Source organism: Brassica napus, chromosome C3 (assembly GCF_020379485.1).
Source record: "Brassica napus cultivar Da-Ae chromosome C3, Da-Ae, whole genome shotgun sequence".
Lineage (NCBI taxonomy): Eukaryota > Viridiplantae > Streptophyta > Magnoliopsida > Brassicales > Brassicaceae > Brassica > Brassica napus.
This window is the reverse complement of record NC_063446.1, coordinates 17934668-17960222: the sequence shown is the minus strand read 5'-3', so window position 1 is coordinate 17960222 and position 25555 is coordinate 17934668. Positions and strand designations below refer to the sequence as shown.

Here is a 25555-nt window from a genome sequence, read left to right as displayed (position 1 = left end):
TAAGGGAAGACTAGTACATGCACCTAGGGGGTGGGCATTTCGGTTATTTTCTCGGTTCGGTTCGAGTTCGGTTCGGTTTGGTTAGCTCGGTTCTAGTATTTTTTCAACTGAAGTAAACCATAGTTAGTTTGGTTTGGTTTGTGTTCGGTTCGGTTTATATTCGGTCCGGTTTGTATTTGGTTCGGTTTATTTTTTTGGATCGGTTTAATTAGATTCTTCTTAGTTTAATTTTTCTAAGAGAAATTATGTTTTACAACATAAATTATGTAAAGATAAACTATGTGAACAAAATTCAATATAAAACTGAAAGAAAAAACCTTTAAGAAGTCACAAAAAGTATATATAAGAGTTAAAACAAATGAAAGTTAACTAAAGTAAAAACAACAACATCATTAGTAATGTCTCTTATATCATTAAAATTAAAAAGTCTGCAATGAATAAAATATTTTAAATCAAATATTTTGATGATTACATATTAGCTTAGAAGAATATATGTTAATGAATAAAAAAATGAAAAATATGTGGTTTAGTATTACTAATATGTTAAACCGAAGCGAACCAAGAAACCGATGTGTTTTTGTAATTATTTATATTAAAAATATTAGTAATACCATATCAGTAATTATTAAAAATATGTGGTTTAAAACTGAACCGAACCGAACCATTCAGGTTGGGAAAATCTTCAACCGAATGACTTGAAATAGACTTTAGTTCGGTTTGAATCGGTTTCGGTTCGGTTGGTTCGGTTTGACTCGGTTCGGTTTGGTTTTTTTGTCCACCCCTACGTGCCCCCACTATTTTCTCATTTTTCTAGTACTTTCGTATTTTTCTAAGATAAAGCTACATAATAGTTAGATAATTGTGAAAAACTTCTATTGGTGCACCCATTAATTGTTTTTCTTTACCTCATGCCCCCACTATAATTAACTTCTAGCTTCGCCCCTGTTTGTACCGTATTTTTTGTAATTAATATAATAGATGTGAGAGTAGACAAGTTGGGGGTTGTACATTTAATCAAATTGATTATTAGTTTAGATTGGAATTCTGTCTCCCATGTCCACATTATTAGGCTAAAATTAGAGATATATATTTCCCTCCATAAGCGTTTACTTTCAGAGTTTCTTCCCTCGATTCCAAATCCTTCTCGGATTCGTGCACATCTCGCTTAGATTTTAAAGGATCTTTGATTCCAAAGACATTCTCATTTCATTCTTGGTTACCTTAATAAGTTTTTCAGCAGATGGAAGCCCAAAATGCCCAAAGGAGGAGTTATCAGGTGGTTATAGCAGCAACGAGAGACATGGGTATTGGTATTGATATGAAACTTCCTTGGGATTTACCCAATGAATTTCAGTTTTTCCAAGATGTAACAAGTAGGACATCTGATCCTCGTAAGAGGAATGCAACTATCATGGGAAGAAAGTCATGGGAAGCTACTCCTCTCGAGTTTCGTCCCCTTCCTGATCGCCTAAACGTTGTCCTCACAAGATCTAACTGTCACAGTATCCCCACTGATGATGATAACGTAATGGTGTGTGGTAGCATGGAATCGGCTCTTGAACTTTTAGCCAAACCGCCTTATTCATTTTCCATCGAGAAGGTCTTTTTCATAGGAGGCGGCGAGTTGTTAAGGTTTGCATCTCCATCTGCCTCAATCATTCTTTTTTTAAGAACACCTTATGTCAAAGTAATAATAATAATAATACGAGACTCTAGACCTTGAGTCTAGATGAGATCTTAATACGATGGTTGAAGTTTTTTTTTTCTTGGAGGCTTTAAGTTAGATATACGAAGTTTAGTATCAATGAGTGAATGATTGGATATTTGGTTTAGAGTCAAGATTTCATCTGAGAAGTTATGTTCAGGCATTATATGAATGCACCAAGCTGTGATGCTATCCACCTAACAGAAGTTGATTTAACCGTGCCATGCGACACATTCGCACCGAGGGTGGATACTTGTCTATACCATCCATGGTACTCATCACTTCCAGTTGTGGAAAATGGAATTCGATATTGCTTTAACACTTATGTTCGAAGAAAAGATCTCATTTTTGGATCTGTTGGGAAAATTACCCAATATTGATGAGATGAAAATGAGATTTAGACAACTAAGAGATTTAAGAAGAAGTCTCTTAATATTTAGGAAAATGTTTACTACAAAGATTTTGTTTTTGGAAACTCTCTCTTACAAATATTTTCTCTCTTTGTTTTCTTTCTTCTTGGATGATACAAAATGAATGGGGGGAGTGGAGGTATTTATAGCCTCCATGATACAAAATATCTCAAATATTTTAATCATAATTCTAGATAATTCTTTTATAATATCTAGATTATTTTATTCTAATTATCTAGATTTTTCTATAAAAAATATCTAGATTTTTTATCTTAAGGAGATGGAGGATATTCTAGAATTTGGGTTAAGATTTGAGCTAAATATGATTAGTAAAATATTAGCCCAAACATATGACCCAAATCAAATTTACTTCTCAACACCCCTTCTTATTTCTTCTTCTTGGGCTAATGAGGGAAATCCAACAAATCTCCCCCTTCCCGATTTAGCCCGAAACAGTTGCCATACCTGTGCCTTTGCAGCAATCTTCAAACTTCTTGAGCGGTAATACCTTGGCCATAACCAGTTTTGGTCGGTGTGTACCTTTGTGAGATGTATGAGCTTCTCTTCGAGAACTTCCCGGATCCAATGATGCCGGATATCGATGTGCTTTGAGCTAGAGTGAAATGTTGGATTCTTTGCTAAGTGAATAGCACTTTGGTTGTCACATAACATGTTGTACTTTTCTTGCTTCACTCCCAGATCAGATAAGAAGTTCTTCATCCATATCATCTCTTTGCATGCTTCCGTTGCTGCAAGGTACTCTGCTTCTGTGGTAGACAAGGCAACACACTTTTGTAACTTTGATTGCCAAGAAACAGCTCCCCCTGCAAAGGTAGTTACAAATCCTGAAGTTGATTTTCTTGAGTCTTTATCACCAGCCCAATCTGCATCGGTGTAACCGCTTAACTCCAATTTTCCATTGCCAAAACATAGACACTTCTTCGCTGTGCCTCTTAGATAGCATAGGATCCACTTAACTGCTTTCCAATGCTCTTTTCCTGGATTTGCTAGAAAGCGACTCACAACTCCTACTGCATAGGCAATGTCTGGTCTGGTGCACACCATGGCATACATGAGACTGCCTACTGCTGATGCATATGGGGTAGTCTTCATTTCCTCTTTCTCCTTCTCACTTGTTGGACTTTGCTTCGAACTTAGCTTGAAATGTCCACCAAGTGGAGTACTCACCGGCTTTGCTTTGTGCATGTTGAAACTCTCCAACACCCTTTCAACATATCATTCTTGGGATAACCATAAAAGCTTCTTTGGCCTATCGCGAGTGATCTTCATTCCAAGAATCTGTCTCGCTTGCCCCAGATCTTTCATCGCAAAACACCTTCCCAAATCTTTCTTTAATGCGGCTATCTTGTTGCGATCTTGACCCACAATTAACATATCATCAATATAGAGCAATAATATGAAAAAGTCGCCGCTTTCATACCTCTTTATGAAAACGCAATGATCATTCTTGGTTTTCTTGAAGTTATGATCCACCATGAAGGAGTCAAACTTCTTGTACCATTGTCTTGGAGCTTGCTTGAGACCGTAAAGACTCTTCTTTAATCGGCACACCAAGTCTTCTTTTCCTGGAACCTTGAATCCTTCAGGTTGCTCCATATAGATCTCCTCCTTGAGTTCACCATGTAGAAAGGCCGTCTTGACATCGAGTTGTTCAATCTCCAAGTCTAGAACCGCTGCTAGACCAAGAACCACTCGGATAGAGGACATCTTCACCACTGGAGAGAATATTTTTTCAAAATCTATGCCTTTCTTTTGGTTGAATCCTTTCACAACCAATCGAGCTTTGTATCTTGGATTTGAGTTTTTCTCTTCATACTTCAACCTGTACACCCACTTGTTCTTCAAGGCTCTCTTTCCTTTTGGTAGCTTCATCAGCTCATAAGTGTGATTATCATGCAAGGATTGCATTTCATCTTGCATAGCTTCAACCCACTCATCTCTATGAGTGTCTCCTATGGCTTCCTCATAGCTTTGAGGCTCCCTCTCATCTGTAAGATTAACGTACTCATCTCGATAATATCTTACAGATGGTCTTGTCTCTCTTCCAGACCTTCTTGGCTCATGTTCTTCCTCTGGCTCCACTTGAACTTCTTCTTCACCTTCATCACCATTCGGATCCATGATGGGATCTCCTTCTCCATCATCTCCAATCACTTGTTCATGATCTTGCGGCTTATGTGAATCTTCATTCCTTACATAGCTTTGGTTTCTTTGATTTGTTGATGTCTTCGATTGTTTGATCTTCGAAGAAAACAACATCTCTGCTCCGGATAATTTTTCTGTTAACCGGATCCCAAAGCCGATAGCCAAAATCATCTCTTGGTGACCCAAGATAGATGCACTCTTTAGTCTTGGAGTCTAGCTTGGCTCGTTCATCCTTAGGTATATGGACAAATGCTCTGCAACCGAACACCTTCAAATGGTTGTAAGAGACCTTCTTACCCGACCAAACTTCCTCCGGGACATTGCCTTCCAAAGAAACTGATGGTGTAAGATTTATGACGTCCACTGCAGTCTTTATGGCTTCTCCCCAAAATGGCTTGGGTAGTTTAGCGTGAGAGAGCATGCACCGAACTCTTTCTGTGATCGTTCGATTCATTCTTTCTGCTAGCCCGTTCAGTTGTGGCGTCTTTGGTGGTGTCTTCTCCATTCTAATTCCATGAGCTTTGCAAAACGCTTCAAAGGGACCTCGATACTCTCCACCATTATCAGATCGAACGCACTTGAGTTTTTGACCCGTACTTCGCTCTGCTTGGGCTACAAATTCCTTGAAAGCATCAAGAACTTGATCTTTTGACTTCAAAAGGTATACCCATACCTTCCTTGAATGGTCATCAATAAAGGTGATGAAATATGATGCCCCTCCATTGGATTTCTCGAACATGGAGCATACGTCAGTATGCACAAGATCAAGAATATGCTTTCTTCTCATAGGTGTAGATGATCTTTGGAAAGCGACCCTATGTTGTTTTCCGGCTAAGCAATCATGACATGGTGAGAGAGAAATACCTTTCATATCAGGAAGAAGTTTCTTGCGAGAAAGTATATTTAAACCTTTCTCACTCATATGCCCGAGTCTTCGGTGCCATATATCGATGTCATCACTTGCGACATTTATTTCTTCCTTGCAAAGCTTGGCTTGAGTCACGTATAATGAGCCTTCTTTTCTTCCTCGAGCCATGATCAAACTTCCTTTGGTTAACTTCCATTTCCACCACCAAAATGACTGTCCAAGCCGACATCATCGAGCTTTCCGGTTGATATGAGATTGAGTCGCATGTCGGGAACATGTCTCACATCCTTGAGAACTATCTTACATCCAGTGTTTGATGTAAGAGTAACATCCCCCTTTCCAATGATCTTGCTTCTTCCTTGATTTCCCATTTGAACATTACCAAAGTCACCACTTTGATAGGTTGTGAAGAAGCTTCCATGAGGGGTGACGTGAAAACAAGCACCAGAATCAACGATCCATAAGCTATCATCAGAGCTAAGATTACATTCTCCAACGAGATATAATTCTTCGCTCTGGTCTTCCACAATGGTGGTAGTCTTGTCTTCATGCTTCTTTGTAGGATTGAACCGATCTGGTTTGATATTACCAGCTTGTTTGTCTTTCTTGAAAAACCGACATTCTGACTTCATGTGACCCGGTTTGCCACAGTAATAGCAAGTAACTCTCGGACGTGACTTAGATCTTCCTCGAGATTGGTCTCGTCCTCTGCTTCGGTTTTGACCACGAGTCTCTTCTCTACCTCGTTTATCAACAATGTTAGCTTCTGAGTAAGAACTCGAACCTCGCTCCTTCCTGCGAACTTCTTCGTTTAGAAGGCTATCAGTGACGGTGTCCATGGTAAGCTTTCCCTCCGGTGCTGAATTGCTTAGAGTGACAACTAGTGTATCCCAACTCTCCGGCAGTGAACTAAGGAGTAAAAGGGCTTGCATTTCGTCTTCAACCTTCATATCAACTTTGTTAAGCTGATTTACAATCCCCTTGAAATTGTTCAAGTGCTCCATCATGCTCTGGCCATCCTTGTACTCCAACTTTACCAACCGTCGAACAAGAAGAGCTTTGTTTCGAGGTGTTTTCTTTTGAATCATGGATTCAAGTTTTGTCCATAATTCAAAAGCATTTGTGTAGATAGAAACATGTTCAAAGAGAGATTGGTCAATGTACTTACGGATTACAGCAACCGCCTTTCGGTTTAGTATTTCCCATGTTTTGTCATCCTTTCCTTCTGGCTTCTCCTTCATGATGATGGGTTCATGCAAATCCTTACAATAAAGGTGATCTTCCATCATCGGTTTCCAATAAGAGTAGTTGTCCGTCGTGAGTTTGAACATGTCACCTTCAACGGTAACGGTAGCCTCCATCTTGAATCTCACGGGTCTTGATGTTATGTTTGAGCCTAGCTCTGATACCAGCTGTTGGGAAAATTACCCAATATTGATGAGATGAAAATGGGATTTAGACAACTAAGAGATTTAAGAAGAAGACTCTTAATATTTAGGAAAGGGTTTACTACAAAGATTTTGTTTTTGGAAACTCTCTCTTACAAATATTTTCTCTCTTTGTTTTCTCTCTTCTTGGATGATACAAAATGAAGGGGGGAGTGGAGGTATTTATAGCCTCCATGATACAAAATATCTCAAATATTTTAATCATAATTCTAGATAATTCTTTTATGATATCTAGATTATTTTATTCTAATTATCTAGATTTTTCTATAAAAAATATCTAGATTTTTATCTTAAGAAGGTGGAAGATATTCTAGAATTTGGGTTAAGATTTGAGCTAAATATGATTAGTAAAATATTAGCCCAAACATATGAACCGAATCAAATTTACTTCTCAACACCCCCTTCTTATTTCTTCTTCCTGGACTAATGAGAGAAATCCAACAGGATCTGGTGTGGAGGCAGAGCAATACTCGTTCTTGCCTAAGATGGTTTTCGAGAGGCATGAGGAGTTTGGTTACTTGAATCTTGTTCAAAACATTATATCTAATGGGGACATGAATGACAATAATACTCTTCTGTCGAAATTTGGCTGTCAGGTGAGCTGAGTTACATCTTTGTTAGTATCTTATTATTTGTTGTAGCTGACATGTGAATTTCTAATTTTATCATTTTATAGTTGCGGTTCAATCTGCGCAAGACTTTCCCCCTTCTCACAACCAAGGCATGCCTTCTTTATCCTTTCAGTTAAAACATACTACTATTGTTTCATCTTCAATTAAAGCCATTCCTTTTTATTCTTGACATCTTCTCTTAATCACAGATTTATCAAGGAGTCTACCGTGGTTTGATTAGAGATTGATTTTTTTATTTTATCCTGTTGTCTTGCAGAAAGTATTCTGGGTAGGCGTTGTAAAAGAAATCTTACAACTCATCAGTGGTTCAACCTATCCCAAGGTAAAACCAAAAGAGACCTCTGTTGAAGATTATATATCATTTGTTTATAGCTATAGCTTCTTTCAGGAAAAGGGTATTAATCATATATGTGAGAGTGATAAGGCTAAAGAATATCTTGACAGGTAAGCATGGAACAGCTCATTTTGAAAGCATGTAGGCTTATTGAAACTAATATAATTTTGTGTTCCAGTTTCGGAGTGAATGCCACAGAGGAAGATGGAGACCATCCACTCTTGACTGGACTCTACTGGAGCTACTCTGATGCTAGGTTGGTGGTATCTCTTCTTTGGATTTAATTGTTCCTATGTTTTGCTTCTTTGACTGGTTGGCTTTACATTTTTTTTGCCAGCCAAGAATTCAGTCAGATCTCTGATGTTATAAACAAGATTAAGAACAATCCTCATGATCGAGGGATCACACTTTCAGCTTGTAAGTTGTCCATATCTCCTTGCCAAACGTTCGCACAGGTTAGCATGTCTCTCATCTGCTTTGTACTCATGTTACAAGCTTGTCTGTACAATGTAATTAATGCGACAAAAGTAGATTGAAAACAGTTCCTTTTTTTTTTTAATGATCAAGTTCTATGTGGCCAATGGTGAACTTTCCTGTCAAATCTACCAGAGCTCAACTGAAGCAAGTCTCGGGATTCCTTTCAGTATCGCAGCATACTCTCTCTTGACATGCATCATGGCTCATGTTTGCGGTACACGTATACACAAAATCCTAATGATCTCGTGTGTGGAGTAAAGACTTAACAGTAAATGTGCATTTTCTTGTGGTGACAGATGTTGTTGCTGGTGATTTCATCCATTTGATTGGAGATGCTCATGTTAATACATCTCACACCAAGGCTATACAAAGACAGCTTCAAATCTCCCAAAAACCCTTCCCGGTCAGTACTATAATTTGCCTCATTATATGTTCTCTCTATCTTTTCTCTCAGGAGACAAACTGACTTTTTCCATCTTTAACGGTAAAATAAAAAAACAGATTTTGAAAATTAATCCAGAGAAAACAAAAATCGATCACTTGGAAGCTTCTGATTTGGATCTCCTGGACATATGACCTGCTTCATAAAGAAATATGAACAATTACTACTTTAATACTCTTCTTGTTTAGAGTATCTCTAAAAATACACTTTATTTTGAAGTTTGCAAAACTTCGTATTTGAAGTTTAAAGGTAACCTTCTTCAAAAGTAAAAATTTAAAGTTAAGTTTAAAATTATTTATATTTTAGACTATGGTATTTATATTCATGATACTTAATTTAAATTTATAAAACTGTAAAAAAAAATAGAATATATATATAAATATTATAGCAATATTAATTAATCAACTGTTACACTAAAATATAAAATTTTGCATAATTAAATATTAAATTACAAGTAAAATACCATATTATTCTATAAGACTATTTTCATAATAGTCTCATGTATGACCATTTAATAAAAATATCCTTAAATAGTCATAATTTTTTTTTGTCACAAATATATGCCCTAAATATTAAAATGACCAAAATGTTTCATTAAAGAGGTAAATATGCATTTATACCCTAGGATTAACTAATCTATACTTTAGGGTTTAGAGTTAAAGGGTGAGTTTAAAATTTTAAAAAATAAATTATATTTTTATAAAATGTAAGTTTAACTTTATTAAAATTTAAAATTAAATTGAAATAGTTAAGCCAAATCAAAAGAAATAAGATTATAAAAATACATTTATAAATTTTTGAAACTATTGAAGTTAAAATTTAAAAATAAGAATGTACAAATATAAATTATTATTTTTTAAATAAAAAATATTATATTTAAAATTAATATTTATGTACATGGCGCAAGAAAACTTATAATAGATATATATCTTATACTATAAAGTTGATTTTTTTTTCTCCATAGAAGCAAAACCCGCCACGTGTCACCTCAAAATTCAATCTAAAATAATTAACGTTTGAGATATTTATGGTTAAAAGGAACGAATAAGAAAGAAACACATAGAATAAAATAGTAGGAATGAAAATGAATGGTTGTTCCTTCTCAAATTTAACAAGGAATAATTTTGATCTCTCTACAAAAAAAAAAAGAGAATAAAAATGGTAAATGGTGATTTTTTTAGGAACTATAAGGAATCGAGTATCCTTCATGTTCCTTGTTTACCATTGAAAGCCTGATGTTTTTGAGCAACAATGAACAAGCTTTGTTGTATTTAACCAACAATGCGTAACTCACATCAATGATGGCTTACGTTCAATAGCGATGCTCTGTTGTATTTCATTCTTTACCACGATTTTCTTTGTTACTCGGTGGAACTGTGTATATAAGGCCCAATGATGAGGAGAGAACCCATCGTTGATTCAGCTCCTCTGCGACCTTGACGAAACAAAGCTTCCAGTAATGGCGAATTCTCAAATCCACTTCTCCAATTTGAAGGCTAAGCGTTGTAAGGAGGCTGTTCTCCCCCAAACATCAATCGTTCACTGTTCAATCCCAAACATCAAGTGGAAGTAGTTCATTTTGCAGAATTTACGTTTATGTTCATGAGCTTCTTTTAAATATTGTCAATTCGAGCATAGAAACTGTATTTAGAAAATCTATACTAGTGGTTGACGGATTCAGTTGTTGAGACGGATACGGGGACAGAAACGGGGATGGGAACGGGAAAATTTAAATCAGATACGGGGACGACACATATATAAATGTTAAAATTACATATAAGCTATCCATATTTGACAAAATAAAAAAGTTTACATCAAAATTTTAACATAAAAATTACTTCAGTGTAGTATTTGAAATAATAATAATAATAAATAATGACTAAACATATTTTTTAATCAAAATTTGGTTCATCTAGTAAAAGTTCATAAACTTAGAAACAAGATTGAAAGTTAAAAATATAGTTAAAAATTTTCTAAGTGGGACTGATGTGTGTCAAGTGTGTAAAGGAGGAATTGAAACGATCCTACATGTTATTAGAGATTGTCCCGTGATGAGAGGAATATGGGATCGATTTGTTCCAGCTGTGAAGAGGCACGCTTTCTTTTCCATGCATTTACTTGAATGGCTCTATAAAAATTTGAGTGATAATGGAACATGGAGCGAGATTCCGTGGGCTACGAAGCGGTGTGGTGGGGATGGAAGTGGAAGTGGAGATGTGAAAATGTCTTTGGTAAGAATCGACTTTGGAGAGATAGAGTAGGATTCTTGAGAAACTTGGCTAAGGAAGTGATGCTAGCCAATGAGACTGAGAAATGACATCTGAATGTTGGTCATAGAACAGAAATAATGGTGGGATGAGCGCCCCCTCGGGTCGGGTGGATGAAGCTTAACACAGACGGGTCGTCTCATGGAAACCCAGGGCCGGCAACTGCGGGTGGGGTATTGCGGAATGGTGAAGGGGAGTTGTGTGGTGGGTTTGCTCTAAATATAGGGAGGTGTGGAGCTCTGTTGGCAGAACTTTGGGGAGTTTATTATGGTCTTGTGGTTGCTTGGAAGAAAGGAATTAGGAGGTTCGAGTTAGAAGTGGATTCTAAGGTGGTGGTGGAGTTTCTTACAATAGGGATTGGGGACACTCATCCTCTGTCTTTCCTGGTACGAATGTGCCATGGCTTACTGGAAAATGACTGGTTGGTCCATATTGTTCATGTGTATAGGGAAGCAAACCGCTTAGCTGACGGGTTGGCTAACCTTGCATTTTCTCTTCCGTTTGGTTTTCATAGATTAGATGAGACACCGATTGAGGTTGTTGCTTTATTACAAGAGGATGTTGTTGGACCTCCTCGGCCACGACTAACTCATTTGTAAACTGAGGTTCGTTATTGAATAAGTTTTGGGAGTTTTCTCACAACTTATTACCAAAAAAAAAAAATACTTCCTTTTATTTTTTGGAAGAAAATATATGAGCTTAAGCTGCAATAATATTGAAGAAAATTCATTTCAAACATTCCATTAATGAACTACCACGTCCCCGTAGTGTCCCCGTGCCGTTTCTATGGTGTTTCCGTCCCAAAAACGTTTCCGGTACGGGTACATTAACCAAACTGCCGTCCCCGTGCATCTCAGACGGCAACTAATCCGGAGGCGGAGGATCGGCCGAATATGGAAAGAAAGTGGGGAAAAAGATCCAACTTTTATTCTTCCTTTTACTCAGTGCCAATTTGTTTGGTGTTAGAGGAAGACATCTACTATGCTTTGTTGTTTAGAATCAATCTGTATATGATACTCTCCGTCGTCTCTTTGCAGGTTTTTTTTTGCCTCTTAAATTATTTGCTAATTGATCGCTGTTTCGTTAGATAGATTTAACGATTGAAGACACTCAGATGAAGTTTTATGGACAGATTTCTCTTTATTACCTGACCGAAGCTGCAAGCTTGTGTTGTTGTTTTTATCTCTTGCAATTACCATTACGTAGCCCCTCTTAGGTTATACGCTTAGATGAGTTCTTCTCTTGCAGATTTCAAAATATTTAAGATCACATGAGAGCCTGAGGTTGTGATTGCACCAAGTTTGCAGCTTTAGATGATCCCTGTTTCCGTTCTTTAACATGGGAGATAGCTTTCATCATTATTTGGATGCGTTGCTATTAATTTCGATACAAACCTTCTCAAACTGGGACATAATAATGTCTGCATTTGCCTCAGGCAGTACCGTTTCGTTACATTTGTCCTCTTGAGCCTTACTTTGTTGGTTTTGTTTATTATGAGAGAGAGAGAGAGAGAGAGAGAGAGAGAGAGAGAGAGAGAGAGAGAGAGAGAGAGAGAGAGATTAGCTTCCAGGATATGGTCGAGGAAAGACCCATTGCAGCTGCTTATACAGTTTCAGACGTGGGAGTTACTAGCTACTATTGATAAAATGAAACCGACGAGAAAAATAAAAATATAAAGGTGTCAACACGTCACTCCACTGTTTTAAGTAATTACCTTCAGATCAGACTCTGTCTTCTTAAATGATTGTCTTTCAAGTATTTTTCTTTCATTCTGCAGGTTGAAGAAAAGCATAGAACCGGCAGTAGGTGTGACATGCTTTTCAAAGCAACGTCGCATCCTTTGCCGAATTCATCTTCTCTCTGACAACCATTGCCGGCAGTTGAGTGACAGAGATAAAATAGATGTTAAGGTGAACATCAGACCTGAGCTAAGGTTAATCAAATGAAACATAGCTTTCTTATCTTTTTGACTTCATTGTGGATGAGTATAAAGTCAGCTGGTAAGTTTGATATTATACTTGCAACTTTTAAGCTTTCCTTGACCTTTTCTTGATATTCTTAGAACTACTTGCAGTGTTGTGTGAAGGGCTACTTGACGCATGTTCAGGGGAGACTCACCTGTCTATATTCAGGTCCCCAATTGAGTGAATGGAGGAGATCTTGACCAGAGAAGTTATGTGAGATATCACAGACCTATATTAGAGGCTTCTTCTAACTTTTAATGCCTCAGCTTCCGAATCTTTCTTAGTCTCTCTCGCTCTTCTTCGTCTCATGCCATCAGCTACACTATTTTTTCATCTTCCTCTCTTGAGATTCTTTCTCTCCATATGTATGCTGATTTAGTTTGTCATCTCTGGCAACATTGGCAACCATGCAACAGCGTATTTGCCAAGATTATGATTTGGCTTTCCAAACAAAGAAGATTTCCTTCTGGTGTTTGGTCTGAGAGTGCACACTATGGAAAGAATATATCCTCAACTCCTTGAATCATGCTTTGAAAATAGAAGCAATAAGTCATGTAATAGTTTACTTGAAGATCATAATATTCTGGAGAAGATACTAATTCTAATGGCTCCAATCTTCGCAGCATTTTTAATAGTATTTGTGAAATTCTTGCTGTTTTAAAGCCAAATAAAATAATCCTATGCTCTGCTACTTATGTTTATATATAAGATTTTTGCTGACATTATATGTTATATATTACATGAAAATTCTTTAGATAAATCTATTGAAGAATTACTTTATATAGCAATAAATAAGTTCAATTACTCCAAAATTTGAAGATAAATCCTAAAACTTTTATCCACAAATCAAATATAAAAAACATATATTATTACCTTATATCCAACTTAAAAAGTTAAATATAATTTTAAACTGTATAGAATATTATAAATATTATTAAAAATTATCTGATTCATTAATAAATATTACATATAAAATAAAATACTTTTTTTAACGTACTCAATAGTGAATAACTAAAATAATCGTGTATATTCAAAATCATAAATTGTATATTTGAAAAGGCTATTCACCAAAAACTAAAATGAATAGGAACCATGATTAATTTAATGAAAATTTACGGACGTCAACGAATTAAATTCTAAAAACAAACTAAATTCACACCGATAAAAAATAATTACGAGAATTAAATAGAAAAAGGTTACAAATTCACTACTTATTGCATGTATCTATTTTACTACTTTCATAAAAAAAAAGGCATTTCAGAAAGCAAAGAATAATTACGAATATCACTAAACAACTTGATAAAAATATAAAAAACAGAAAGAAAAGTAAAGATAATCACTACGAAATTTAGGTTAGATATAGTAAACTCAAAAAAAAAATAACTGGGAGAATTTATTGAAATAAAGTAAAATACATAGTAAATAACCAAACAATATTTAAAAATTAAGTAAACTTTTCACGCGAAGCACGGATCAACCACTAGTATATATGTAGACGTTGCCTAGCTTGGGAGGAAGGAGACAGAAAAAAATTCTTTCAGAGGAAAGGAAACTATAAAAATAGTAATAAAAGCGAAAGAGAAAATAAAGATTAAGGTAATTTTGAAGTAAAGGGAAACTTCTTAAAACATGTATGACCAAGAAAAACAATTAAATCTATACTAGTAAAAGGGACCTTTTGAGGCTCCGTAGAGCGTCCACATCAGCAAAAAAAACTTCTCCCGAAAGATGACACGTGGCATAAAATATAGTTTTACATTTTAATATTACTAATTTTCGAAAATTATAAATAATATGTAAACATACAGCATAAAAATGAGAAAACTACATTAAACATATGTAAATTACCATTTTTCACTTAAAAAAAAAGACGGCTTATCTCCATAAAGTAACATTACCGTTTTATAAAAAAAAACAAAAACATTATATATAATTTCAAAAATAACTTACTAATAAAATGGACCTTTTGAGGCTCCATAGAGCGTCCACATCAGCAAAAAAACTTCTCCCGAAAGATGACACGTGGCATAAAATATAGTTTTACATTTTAATATTACTAATTTTCAAAAATTATAAATAATATGTAAACATACAGCATAAAAAATGGAAAAACTACATTAAACATATGTAAAATTACCATTTTCACTTAAAAAAAAGACGGCTTATCTCCATAATGTAACATTACTGTTTTATAGAAAAAAACAAAAAACATTATATATAATTTCGAAAATAATAAATATATGTAAACATACTAATAAAAGGGACCTTTTGAGGCTCCATAGAGCGTCCACATCAGCAAAAAAAAACTTCTCCCGAAAGATGACACGTGGCATAAAATATAGTTTTACATTTTAATATTACTAATTTTCAAAAATTATAAATAATATGTAAACATACAGCATAAAAATGGAAAAACTACATTAAACATATGTAAATTACCATTTTTCACTTAAAAAAAAGACGGCTTATCTCCATAAAGTAACATTACCGTTTTATAAAAAAAAACAAAAACATTATATATAATTTCAAAAATAACTTACTAATAAAATGGACCTTTTGAGGCTCCATAGAGCGTCCACATCAGCAAAAAAACTTCTCCCGAAAGATGACACGTGGCATAAAATATAGTTTTACATTTTAATATTACTAATTTTCAAAAATTATAAATAATATGTAAACATACAGCATAAAAAATGGAAAAACTACATTAAACATATGTAAAATTACCATTTTTCACTTAAAAAAAAGACGGCTTATCTCCATAATGTAACATTACTGTTTTATAGAAAAAAACAAAAAACATTATATATAATTTCGAAAATAATAAATATATGTAAACATACAACATAAAAAATGGAAATACTACATTAAACATATGTAAGATTGTCATTTTACATTTTCATTTTAAAAAATAATATGTAAACATACAACATAAAAAATGGAAATACTACATTAAATATATGTAAGATTACCATTTTACATTTATAAATAACAAAAATATGTAAACATACAACATAAAAAAATGGAAAAACTACATTAAACATATGTAAGATTACTTTTTTTCACTAAAAAAATGGCTTATCTCCATAATGTAACATTACCATTTTATAAAAAAAAGAAAAAAAACATAAATATAACTATTTGACTATTTGTCCAAGTTCTTCTATTAAACATTGCTGTTTTACATTAAAAAAGGAAAAAACATTAAGATTTAAACATATATCTTAAAATATAAAATATAAATATTAACTAAATATAAAGTATAAGAAAGATAAATACTCAATATATAGAAAAATAAATAATAAGTAAATATTATAAATATATAAATATTTACAATAATAAATAAATGCACAATTTTTAAAATATGGAAAGAGTACATTAAATATTGAACATCTATCTTAAAATGTAAAATTTAGATATTAAGTAAATAGAAAATATAAGAAAAAGAAATACACAACTTAAAAACAATGGAAAAAATATATTAATATTTAAACATCTATCTGAAAATGAAAAATATAGATATTACGCAAATAGAAAGTATAAGAAAAGGAAATACACAATTTAAAAAAATGGAAAAAGTACATTAGTATTTAAACATCTATCTTAAAATGTAAATCTATCTTAAAATATAAAATTATTAGTAAATAGAAAGTATAAGAAATAGAAATACACAATATAAAGAAAAATAAATAATAAGTAAATATATAATATAAGTAAATACGCAATTTAAAAATGAAAAATTACATTAAGATTTAAAAATATATCTTAAAATTTAAAATATAGATATTACGTAAATAGAAAGTATAACAAATGGAAATATACAATTTAAAGAAAATGGAAAATGTACATTAAGATTTAAACATCTATCTTAAAATGTAAAATAGAGATATTAAGTAAATAAAAAGTACAAGAAATGGAAATACATATACCGGAAAATAAATAATAAGTAAATAATGTAAATATATAATATATGAATTATATATATATATAATAATAAGTAAATACACAATTTTTTTAAAAAAATGGAAAAAGTTCATTAAGCATTAAACATTTATCTTAAAATGTAAAATATATAATATAAGTAAATACACAATTTAAAAAAATGGAAAAAGTACATTAAGATTTAAATATCTATTTAAAAATATAAAATATAAATATAGATATTACGTAAATAAAAAATATAAGAAATGGAAATAAAAATTTAAAAAATGGAAAAAGTACATTAAGATTTAAACATCTATCTTAAAATGTACATCTATCTTAAAATGGTAGTAAATTATATAAAAATGGAAATACCACATTAAAAAAAATGTATAGCTTTGCATCAAGAAAGTCCCTTTAAAATTCATTATTCCATCAACATCAACCTCACACTATTAAGAAAAACTTCAAAGCACTCGAGCAAAAAAATGGTTCCACCATCAACTCTTGCCGTCCCAAAAACCTTTAATGACCTTGAAGGAGATTTTTTATAACAACGAACTTTTTGTTAGGTGGATTCATTGTTGAGAAACCCGCAACTTCCAAAAGCCAAACTTATTCATGGGAATTGAATTGCTTTTCATAGACTCAAATGTATTCTTACAAATTTAAATTAATCTAATCCATAATTTTATTGTTAATATTCATATTACTCTTTCATGATCAAAACATTACAATTAATAACCATTCAAGCGTTTATCCCGAAACACTTCTTTCCTCGCCGAATCAGGTATTGGTTCATGTTGGTTTAGTACTATTTTTGGTTTATTAACCGGTTTAGGATGGTCCTATTGTAAATATAATTTAAGTTGGTTTAGCATATATTATGCTTAAAATAACTTAAATTAAATAATAGTAATATTATGTTTAAAATATAATTTTAGAGAATTTTCAAATATAGTTTACAGAACATTATAGGTGATGAATTTAATTTATTAAATTCGTTTATTACTTAAAACTAAGTTTTTTAAATAACATACTGAGTTATAAATATCAATGCTCGATTGGTGAGTATAACATGAAGACAAAAATATAAATATTTCATTTTCAAGATAAGAAATTCAGCTTTTATTCAGTTACTCAATATATAATATCTTAAATTATTTTTTAAAAAATATACATAATTTATATATATATATATTAATCTTCCAAACTTAAACTATTATATTATATATGAATAATGTTTTTAAATAAAAATAATTTCTGATTTAAAAAAAAAATAAAAACAACAAATGGTTATTTTCAAATAATGGATGTAATTTACATTATACTATCATTTAACAAGTATTAAATACGTTTTGATATATTATTATTTTTTATTTTCAGAAAAAAATAAATTGTTAAACATCAATATCTTCTAGGTTAAGTATACTAACATCACAAATTCAAACATCACAAAAAATATTTACATAAACATTATAATACAATAATTTAATCAAAAAATACAATTAAAAAAATATTCAAAAGAATAGTTATATACTTAATATTTGAAAATCAGAGATATTTTTGCTAAAATTGTACTTACCAGGCCAAGAAGATCGACCATCTTTTTACGGATCGATCGATTGTTGAGCATGTGGTCGATCCGAAAATACTCTGCAGTTTAATTAAATATCTAAAACATTTATTCCAACACTCAACAAATAGTTTTGCTAAATATGATAACTAGATAGCCAACAAAATTACAAAAAAAATATTTAAATAGTAAAAAATATGTTAATTTAACGTGTTAAAATTTAAAAATAAATTTTAATTATGACATGCATCTTAACATTTATATAAATATATATCATAACCTAAATATAAGTAATTTAACAACTTAAATTAAAAAAAATAAAAAATCTCGGGCAAAGCCCGGGTTAATCCCTAGTCTACAAAAAAGAAACTAGTAGTATTATGTTAATATAACTAAATTAAGGTAATTTTGAAGTAAACAGAAACTTCTTAAAACATGTATGACCAAGAAAAACCTTTTAAAACTCCAAAAAAGAAACTAGTAGTATTATGTTAATGGGAATAAAATCACATTTTAAACCTTGAGAGTGCCACATTCTCGCACTTTAAACACTGAACGTTTTTGACTAATACTTTAAACCTTGAAAGTCATATTTTTATCATAACAAACCTCCAAGTCAACTAGGTGACCTGTAACATTTTGTGATGACATGTCGGTTTTTCTTTTTCTTTTTCTTTTAAATAAAAATAAAATACATATAAAATTCGAAATTAAAAAAAAAACGAAAAAGTCTAAAAAATAACATTTCAAAATTTAAAATGAAATTAATATTTTAAAAAATTAATCCAATTATAAACCAATAAGTATATATAATATAATAACTTGAATGGTGATTCTAGATTCTGGTTTTATGTTTTTGATTTTTTTTAAAAAATTTGATTTTTTAATACTTAACTTGTTAAATTTTCAAAATTAATCTTATTATTGGTATTATTTATTAAAATGATATTTATTTTAGTTATTTTAAGTTTGTTTAAAAAGAAATTAACTTATAAATGAAGTTCTTAAAAATAGTAAATAATTTTGAAATTAAATAAATAACTAATCACACTTTACAGAAACTAAAATATATGTTACTTATCTAAGAAGCTCACTCATACCAAAACCTAACATATACAAATCTAAAGGCATACCTCTATATCTCTTAATTAAATTTCAAACCAACTTACAATATTTTAGTTAAGGTCAAAAACATTTTAAGTGGTCTATGAGATATTTTTTAATTTCAAAAAAAATTAATAATTTAAGTATTAATAAATCTAAAATTAAAAAAATCAAAAACAAAAAAAAACAGAATCTAGTATCACCATTCAAGTTATTATATTATATATATATATTTATTGGTTTATAATTGGATTAATTTTTTAAAAATATTTTATTTTATTTTTAATTTTGAAATGTTATTTTTATATTTTTTTGAATTTTTCAAAAAAAAATCAATTTTTCGAATTTTTTGAATATTTTCGAATTTTCTATGTATTTTATTTTTATTAAAAAAAAAACCGACACATCATCACAAAATGAACAGTACAAGTCACCTCGTTGATTTGGTAAACAAGTAAACTTCATTGGAGGTTTGTTATGATAAAAATGTCACTTTTAAGGTTTAAAGTGCTAGTAAAAAACGTTCAGTATTTAAAGTGCGAGAATGTGACACTCTCAGGGTTTAAAATGCGATTTTCCCTTATGTTAATATAACTAAAACTTAATTTTATCTAAGAAACCGTTGTTTCTTGGGAAATTACCACAAATATTACATTTATAATACCATTTTTCATGTTTACACTAATCATTTTTACCTGTTTTTAATGTAAGGTAAAAGACATTTATACACATAGGATTAACTAATCTAGATTTAGGGTTTATAGTTGAGGGGGTGAGATAGAGTTTTTGGAATGTGATATTTAGGATTCTAATAAATATAAATAAATACTTAAAAAATATAAAAAAATAGTTTCACACTTAATTTTCGATTTTCAAAAAAAAAAGAATTAAAAAAAAATTATAAAAAAGTTCGAATTTGAAAAAGTATAATTCGAAAACATAATTTTTTATTTATTTATTTAAATAAATATTTATTATATATATAGAGAACAAGGGTGTAATAGTTTTTTGTCACTTAATGAACAAAATATTTTTGAAAATATCCGTAAAAACGAAAATAGTATCATGAAAGTGGTAAATATGAAATTTCTCCTAGTTTCTTTCGCTTGTTCTACACTTAAATTGACATGTATATATATAGACGTCGAGACTTAGCTCGTTGAGGAAAATAGTAGTAGAAGCGAAAGAGAAACAAAGTCAAGGTACCTTTTAGTTTCGATTCTCTTTTTTAAATTGTCTGTTGATCAGGAGAGGAAGAAGGCATTCCGAATCATGTTAGCAAATTTTGAGTATTGTACGGTTTTGTGTCAATTAATGAAAGATTATGCTCCGTTAGAGAACTTTTAGGGTTGAGCGGAAAGTGTATTAAGTCTTTTCTCTTGCGGCTTTGTGATTTGCTTGTGTGCTAAGTCCTCAGTACGATTTTTTTTTTGACCAAAAAGTCCTCAGGTCGATTATTCATACATATTTACGAGATTTCTTTCTCTTTGTTGGAACAGGAAGAGATGGATACCCAGAACACTCAAACGACAACCAGCCAACAGCTACACTTCCTACAACATCTTGCAAAAAGCATGTGAATGATGATAATGCCACTTTCCTTGCAAACCTCAAGGATCGTTTCACTGAATTCGTCAATACCCGTATGGATGAACACAAGACAAGTCTTGTTTCAAAAACACCATGGACAAGGTTCTTTCTCAGATTTCTATATCTCCTAAGGATGATGCACCTAAGAAGTTGACGAGGTGAAGGAAGTGGAGAGTCACTCGCCTCTTTAGGGCTTTAACAAATCAAGTTTCTTCTATTTATGTCTCTCGTTGAACTTCAGTAGTTCCGTTACAAAAAAAACTTCAGTAGTTCCAAATTTCCTTTGCATAACTTCTTTTACTTTTCTTGCTTAAGCTTTGTTAAAAGTTTCCCTTGCATAAACAAGTTCTTATGATGTGCAAAACTACTCTTCAAGTGTTTGGGTACTATTAATACTTAATATATTCATAGAATTGGCTTCTTTATTTTTTCTTCTTGTTTCTTCATTCCCATTCTTAATTCATACAACTTGCTTACTCTTGCAACCCTTATTAGTTTAGTTCCAACTCTTTCTGCTTTATTCGTTCTATATATTCGGGATGTGGGAAGCATGGTTAGAACTTGTTTCTGGACAATGGTTAAATGCCCGTTGATGCACATAGAGGAGAAGAGTAAAAAGCACTTACAACTTGTTTCTCGACCATGGTTAGAACCAAACGTTTCAATGAAACTTTACTGCCAAACTTAAATCCCCGTTGCAGTATTTGGGAGTTGAGGTCAATCTTGGTGTTCTTTGTTAAGAACCCTTGGAGTGGTAAAACAGGTTTCTATGTTTATTGACGTTGTTCAGCTGTTGTTTATATACATTTCTACAACGAAGTTATACCTGATTGATGGCGTGATTTCTCTTCCCACCATAGAGGAAATCATGCCATCAATAAGGTATGATTTGAACGGAGAGGAGAGAGACGAGAGCTTGTTTCTTCTCTCTTAACTCCTCTTTAAAAGTTGGTGATGGCTCGATTTGATTGATGAATCTGTTGATTCTTTCATCGATTACTTGGAAGAGGAAGAGAATATTTTTAGTTAATAGTACTTTTTTCCCAGAATAAATCTGTTGACAATGTTTGCCGACCAAAAAATCTGTTGACAATGGGCTTTCCCTTTTTAAATTTAAATGTCGACCATGGACAAATTTTTCTCTCTCTTCTCTCTTAGAAAGAGAATTCCCTCTCGTTTCTTCTTCCTTCTTACCACATACTCATCTTTCAGAGGGAAAGAAACAGAGATTTTTGTTGTAAAATATGATTTTAATCTTCTGATCTCACGATCAGATCTTTAGTTTTCGGCTTTGTCCGATTAAAAGTTCCGGTTGCGGAGTTTGATTCGGCTTTGTCTGATTAAAAGTTCCGGTTTCGGATTTTGATTAGGCTTTGTCCGATCTTTTTGATATGTGTTTAGCTCTTCTCCTGATATCATCTTCAATCCATCTGTTCTAAAGGATTGATGCTCCTTTTATTAGAAAAGCTCAACTCTTGATTCAAAGGTGGAATCAATCTTCGCATATGAGAAGTGAAGTATCCATGCAGATCAAGATTAGAGGGTCAGAAGATACTAAGGAGATTCGAAGCGGAAATAGAAGAGTCGGAGTTGCTGTTCAGGCTAGTGTTTCAACAACGTTCTGTTTCGGGTCTTTTGAAGTTCTTCGCCCAAGATTAATTTTTATAGCTGGAGAAGATGTCTTTAATGAATGGATGGCGATTGAAGGAGATGAGAGCGAACAAACAGTTTCAAGGGACTCGGAGATGGTGAACGAGATCAGCCGGAGAGAGTTCTGGCGACGTTTCTCTTTCTTTGATTCAGGAAGCGATAGAGCCTAGGAAGGGAACACGTGTTGTATACGTGTTACACATGCAAATTAGGTTTATCTTTAGATCTGGGCTCAAGTTGGGCTGAATGTATTTCATGAACTGTTTGTAACTATGCCCTATGGGCTTCCTTTTTATAAAACGAAAAGTTGACAAAAAAAACGTCGACTATGGGCTTTAAACAAATTTCTATCTATCCGAATAATAGTAAGTTGTTGGGTAAATCTATGGAACGTACGAGTCAAACTCTTACAGTAAGTCTCAGGAAGGGTTGAAGTGTACATCTTCCTGGAACGAAGTTTCTAAGTTGGTGCGGTTTGTTCAGTTTGGAGTATAAAGAATTACTTTGGTCGTGTTCGGTGGCATTTTATTTAGTACTTTGTTTTCCCAGAAAAATTATGTTGATAATGGTTGCAGACCAAAAAATCTGTTGAACATGGGCTTTCCCTTTTTAAATTTAAACGTCGACTATGGGCTTTAAACAAATTTCTATCTAGCCGAATAATAGTAAGTTGTTGGGTAAACCTGTGAAACATACGAGTCAAACTCTTACAGTATGTCTCAGGAAGGCTTGAAGTGTACATCTTCCGGGAATGAAGTTTCTAAGTTGGTGTGGTTTGTTCAGTTTGGAGTATGAATAATTATTGCTTTGGTCGTGTTCGGTGATATTTTAACGAACACTTTAAGCCAACAGTGGTAACAATAAATATAAAGACATTCGATAACAAAAAAATAAAAACCAGAAAATGTAACAATAAATATTTCTACCTAGATAGGAATCAACATGAAAAAAAAAATCTATATTCATATTCACTCAAGCACTCAAATTGAACTCAAAATTTTATCGGGTTCCTAACATTATTATTTGAACTAAATTAAAAACTAAAATAACAAAACCCAAACTCAATTACTATTTCCTTAACCAAAAACCAAAACACACAACGGAATCGGAACCAAATCGAAAATCAAAAAAATACAATCTACGAACCGACGTTTATAAAATATCATCAAATCATAAAATTTTAATTTAAAAACATAAATTATAAATATTCAATAAATAATTTTGTGCAATCCCGCAAATCAAAATTTAGTTTTAGGTTTAAATTTTCGAGGACATTTTTAGATTTTTCACGGGTCTTGTTTCCCGAGATATTCCGTTCTTGGTACAGTATTATTTTCGCTTTTCTATCCTCGTAAAACTCTTATTACCACTAATATAGTTTATGATGATAAAGAACATAAAATATAATTATTGTATTCTAACAACATGCAAACAGTGATAAGAGATGTGCACATATTAGCAAATTTAGTAGTAAGAAAAAAAAAGATACGCACATATTCGTTTATATATAAATAGTATGCCTTAGCAAAAGTTCGTATATAGGTACGGTACCGTATATTTTCTGCAATACAAAAACGTGAAGTGTTGGATATTTGAGTTTGAACAAAAAAAAAAAGTAGTGTTGGATATTTGAATTTTGAAAATCCTAAGTCCTAATGATTTGCTGGATTTGAAGGCTGCGATCAGAACAGCAGATTTTTCGAGGTGGTTTACTCTTGTCTCGTGACCCAACAGTTATTACCAATCATCATCAACCAATTTCTCACATTTCGAAGAACCCTAAATAGAGATTGGTTGGTTGGTTCGTACATTTCGAGAGTTGCTTCTTGTCCGGTTCAAACGTCCTTTCCATTATTGGATTCTCCGTAATATTTTGAGAACATTTTATACTCCCAATTTTGTTTCAAAATAAATATCAGTTACTGCATAAAATTTATTAACTTTTTATATGTTATTCTATCTTTTTATTGGTTGAAATATATCTATGTGGATAGTAATACTATTTAATTTAGAATATACTCCCTTTATTTCATAAAAAATGTCGTTTTTGATTTTCAATGCAATTTTTTATTTATTTTCTGCTGAATATTAATTGTAAAATACATTGATATAATAAATAAACTTATTTATCTCAAATATTATTGGTCAATTAGATGTAATTAATGAAAACATAAATACATTTCAATCATTTTTTAATATGTGTGAAGTGTTTAAGTGACACTTATAATGAAACAGAGAAAATATGTAAAATTAAATATATTGTTATTATGTGTGCATAAACCTAAAACAACGAGTACAATGAAACGAATGGAATAATAACGATAGCAATTATATTGATCAACATTTAATTGATTTAGACAATGGGCTGTCTCGTTACTAAGAACCCTAGCTAGTAGTAGATTCTAACATGTTTAATGGGGGTTCTTAGGGTGAGGTTCTTATATTCCGCTAAGAACCACATCCTAAAACCATGATTAACGGTAGAAACCGGTAGGAGTTACTAAAAGAAAAAAAATACTAATATTATAATGATTTATTTAACTTATATTTATGTTTAAAAAGTAAAACCAGTGATTAACTGACACATATATGAGTACTTTTCGAAACCGTTTCTTATCTTGGTTATTTAAGAATCTTTCTCCTTTCTCTTTCGTAACTTTTCATTATTTTTATTTTTTTAATTTTGGAAATTTATGCTAAGAAACTAGCAATAAAGATGCTCTAAGAACCCTCAGTTAAACATGCTAGAGCATCAGCATTAATTAGTTTCTCAAACTAAATCTCTTATAATTATTATACTATTTTTTTAAGTAATTTATTAAATAGTTAAATTTTTTAATCTGAAACAAAAATGGGTGATTGAGAGCAATGCCAAGTGGCATTGGCGTTTCTTACTATTGTTGAAGAGTTTATGCATAAAGAGAGGTACCTCATTTATTTCTCTCTCTCTTTGCTACTGTTTAGTTTAGTTTTTTTTCTTTTTCCGTAGATAGAGAATCAC

The 25555-nt window shown here is 31.9% G+C and overlaps 1 protein-coding gene across 5 annotated transcripts; it reads left to right on the top strand.

Annotated features, from left to right (window-relative positions):
* Positions 1-411: 411 nt before the first annotated feature.
* LOC106389502 (bifunctional dihydrofolate reductase-thymidylate synthase 1) lies at positions 412-8765 on the top strand. 5 transcript variants are annotated; one of them, XM_048752825.1, is made up of 10 exons: positions 422-1632; positions 7042-7193; positions 7274-7318; positions 7486-7551; positions 7618-7673; positions 7742-7819; positions 7901-8018; positions 8173-8260; positions 8337-8443; positions 8542-8765. In XM_048752825.1, the coding sequence occupies exons 2-10, from the start codon at positions 7083-7085 to the stop codon at positions 8614-8616; spliced, it is 744 nt and encodes a 247-aa protein (XP_048608782.1). In that variant the 5' UTR covers positions 422-1632; positions 7042-7082; the 3' UTR covers positions 8617-8765. The 5 variants fall into 5 exon arrangements, with proteins under 5 accessions (XP_022554946.2, XP_048608782.1, XP_048608780.1 ...); XM_048752823.1 differs by having other exon boundaries at positions 424-1632; positions 8131-8260; XM_048752826.1 differs by having other exon boundaries at positions 432-1632; positions 8173-8254.
* Positions 8766-25555: the final 16790 nt, after the last annotated feature.

Coding starts and splice junctions, on each gene's coding strand:
- LOC106389502 (XM_048752823.1), top strand. CDS start 7,083: ATGGTTTTCGAGAGGCATGAGGAGTTTGGTTACTTGAATCTTGTTCAA. Junction 7,552..7,617: donor GTGGTTCAACCTATCCCAAG/GTAAAACCAAAA, acceptor AGCTTCTTTCAG/GAAAAGGGTATTAATCATAT. Junction 8,444..8,541: donor TCTCCCAAAAACCCTTCCCG/GTCAGTACTATA, acceptor ATAAAAAAACAG/ATTTTGAAAATTAATCCAGA.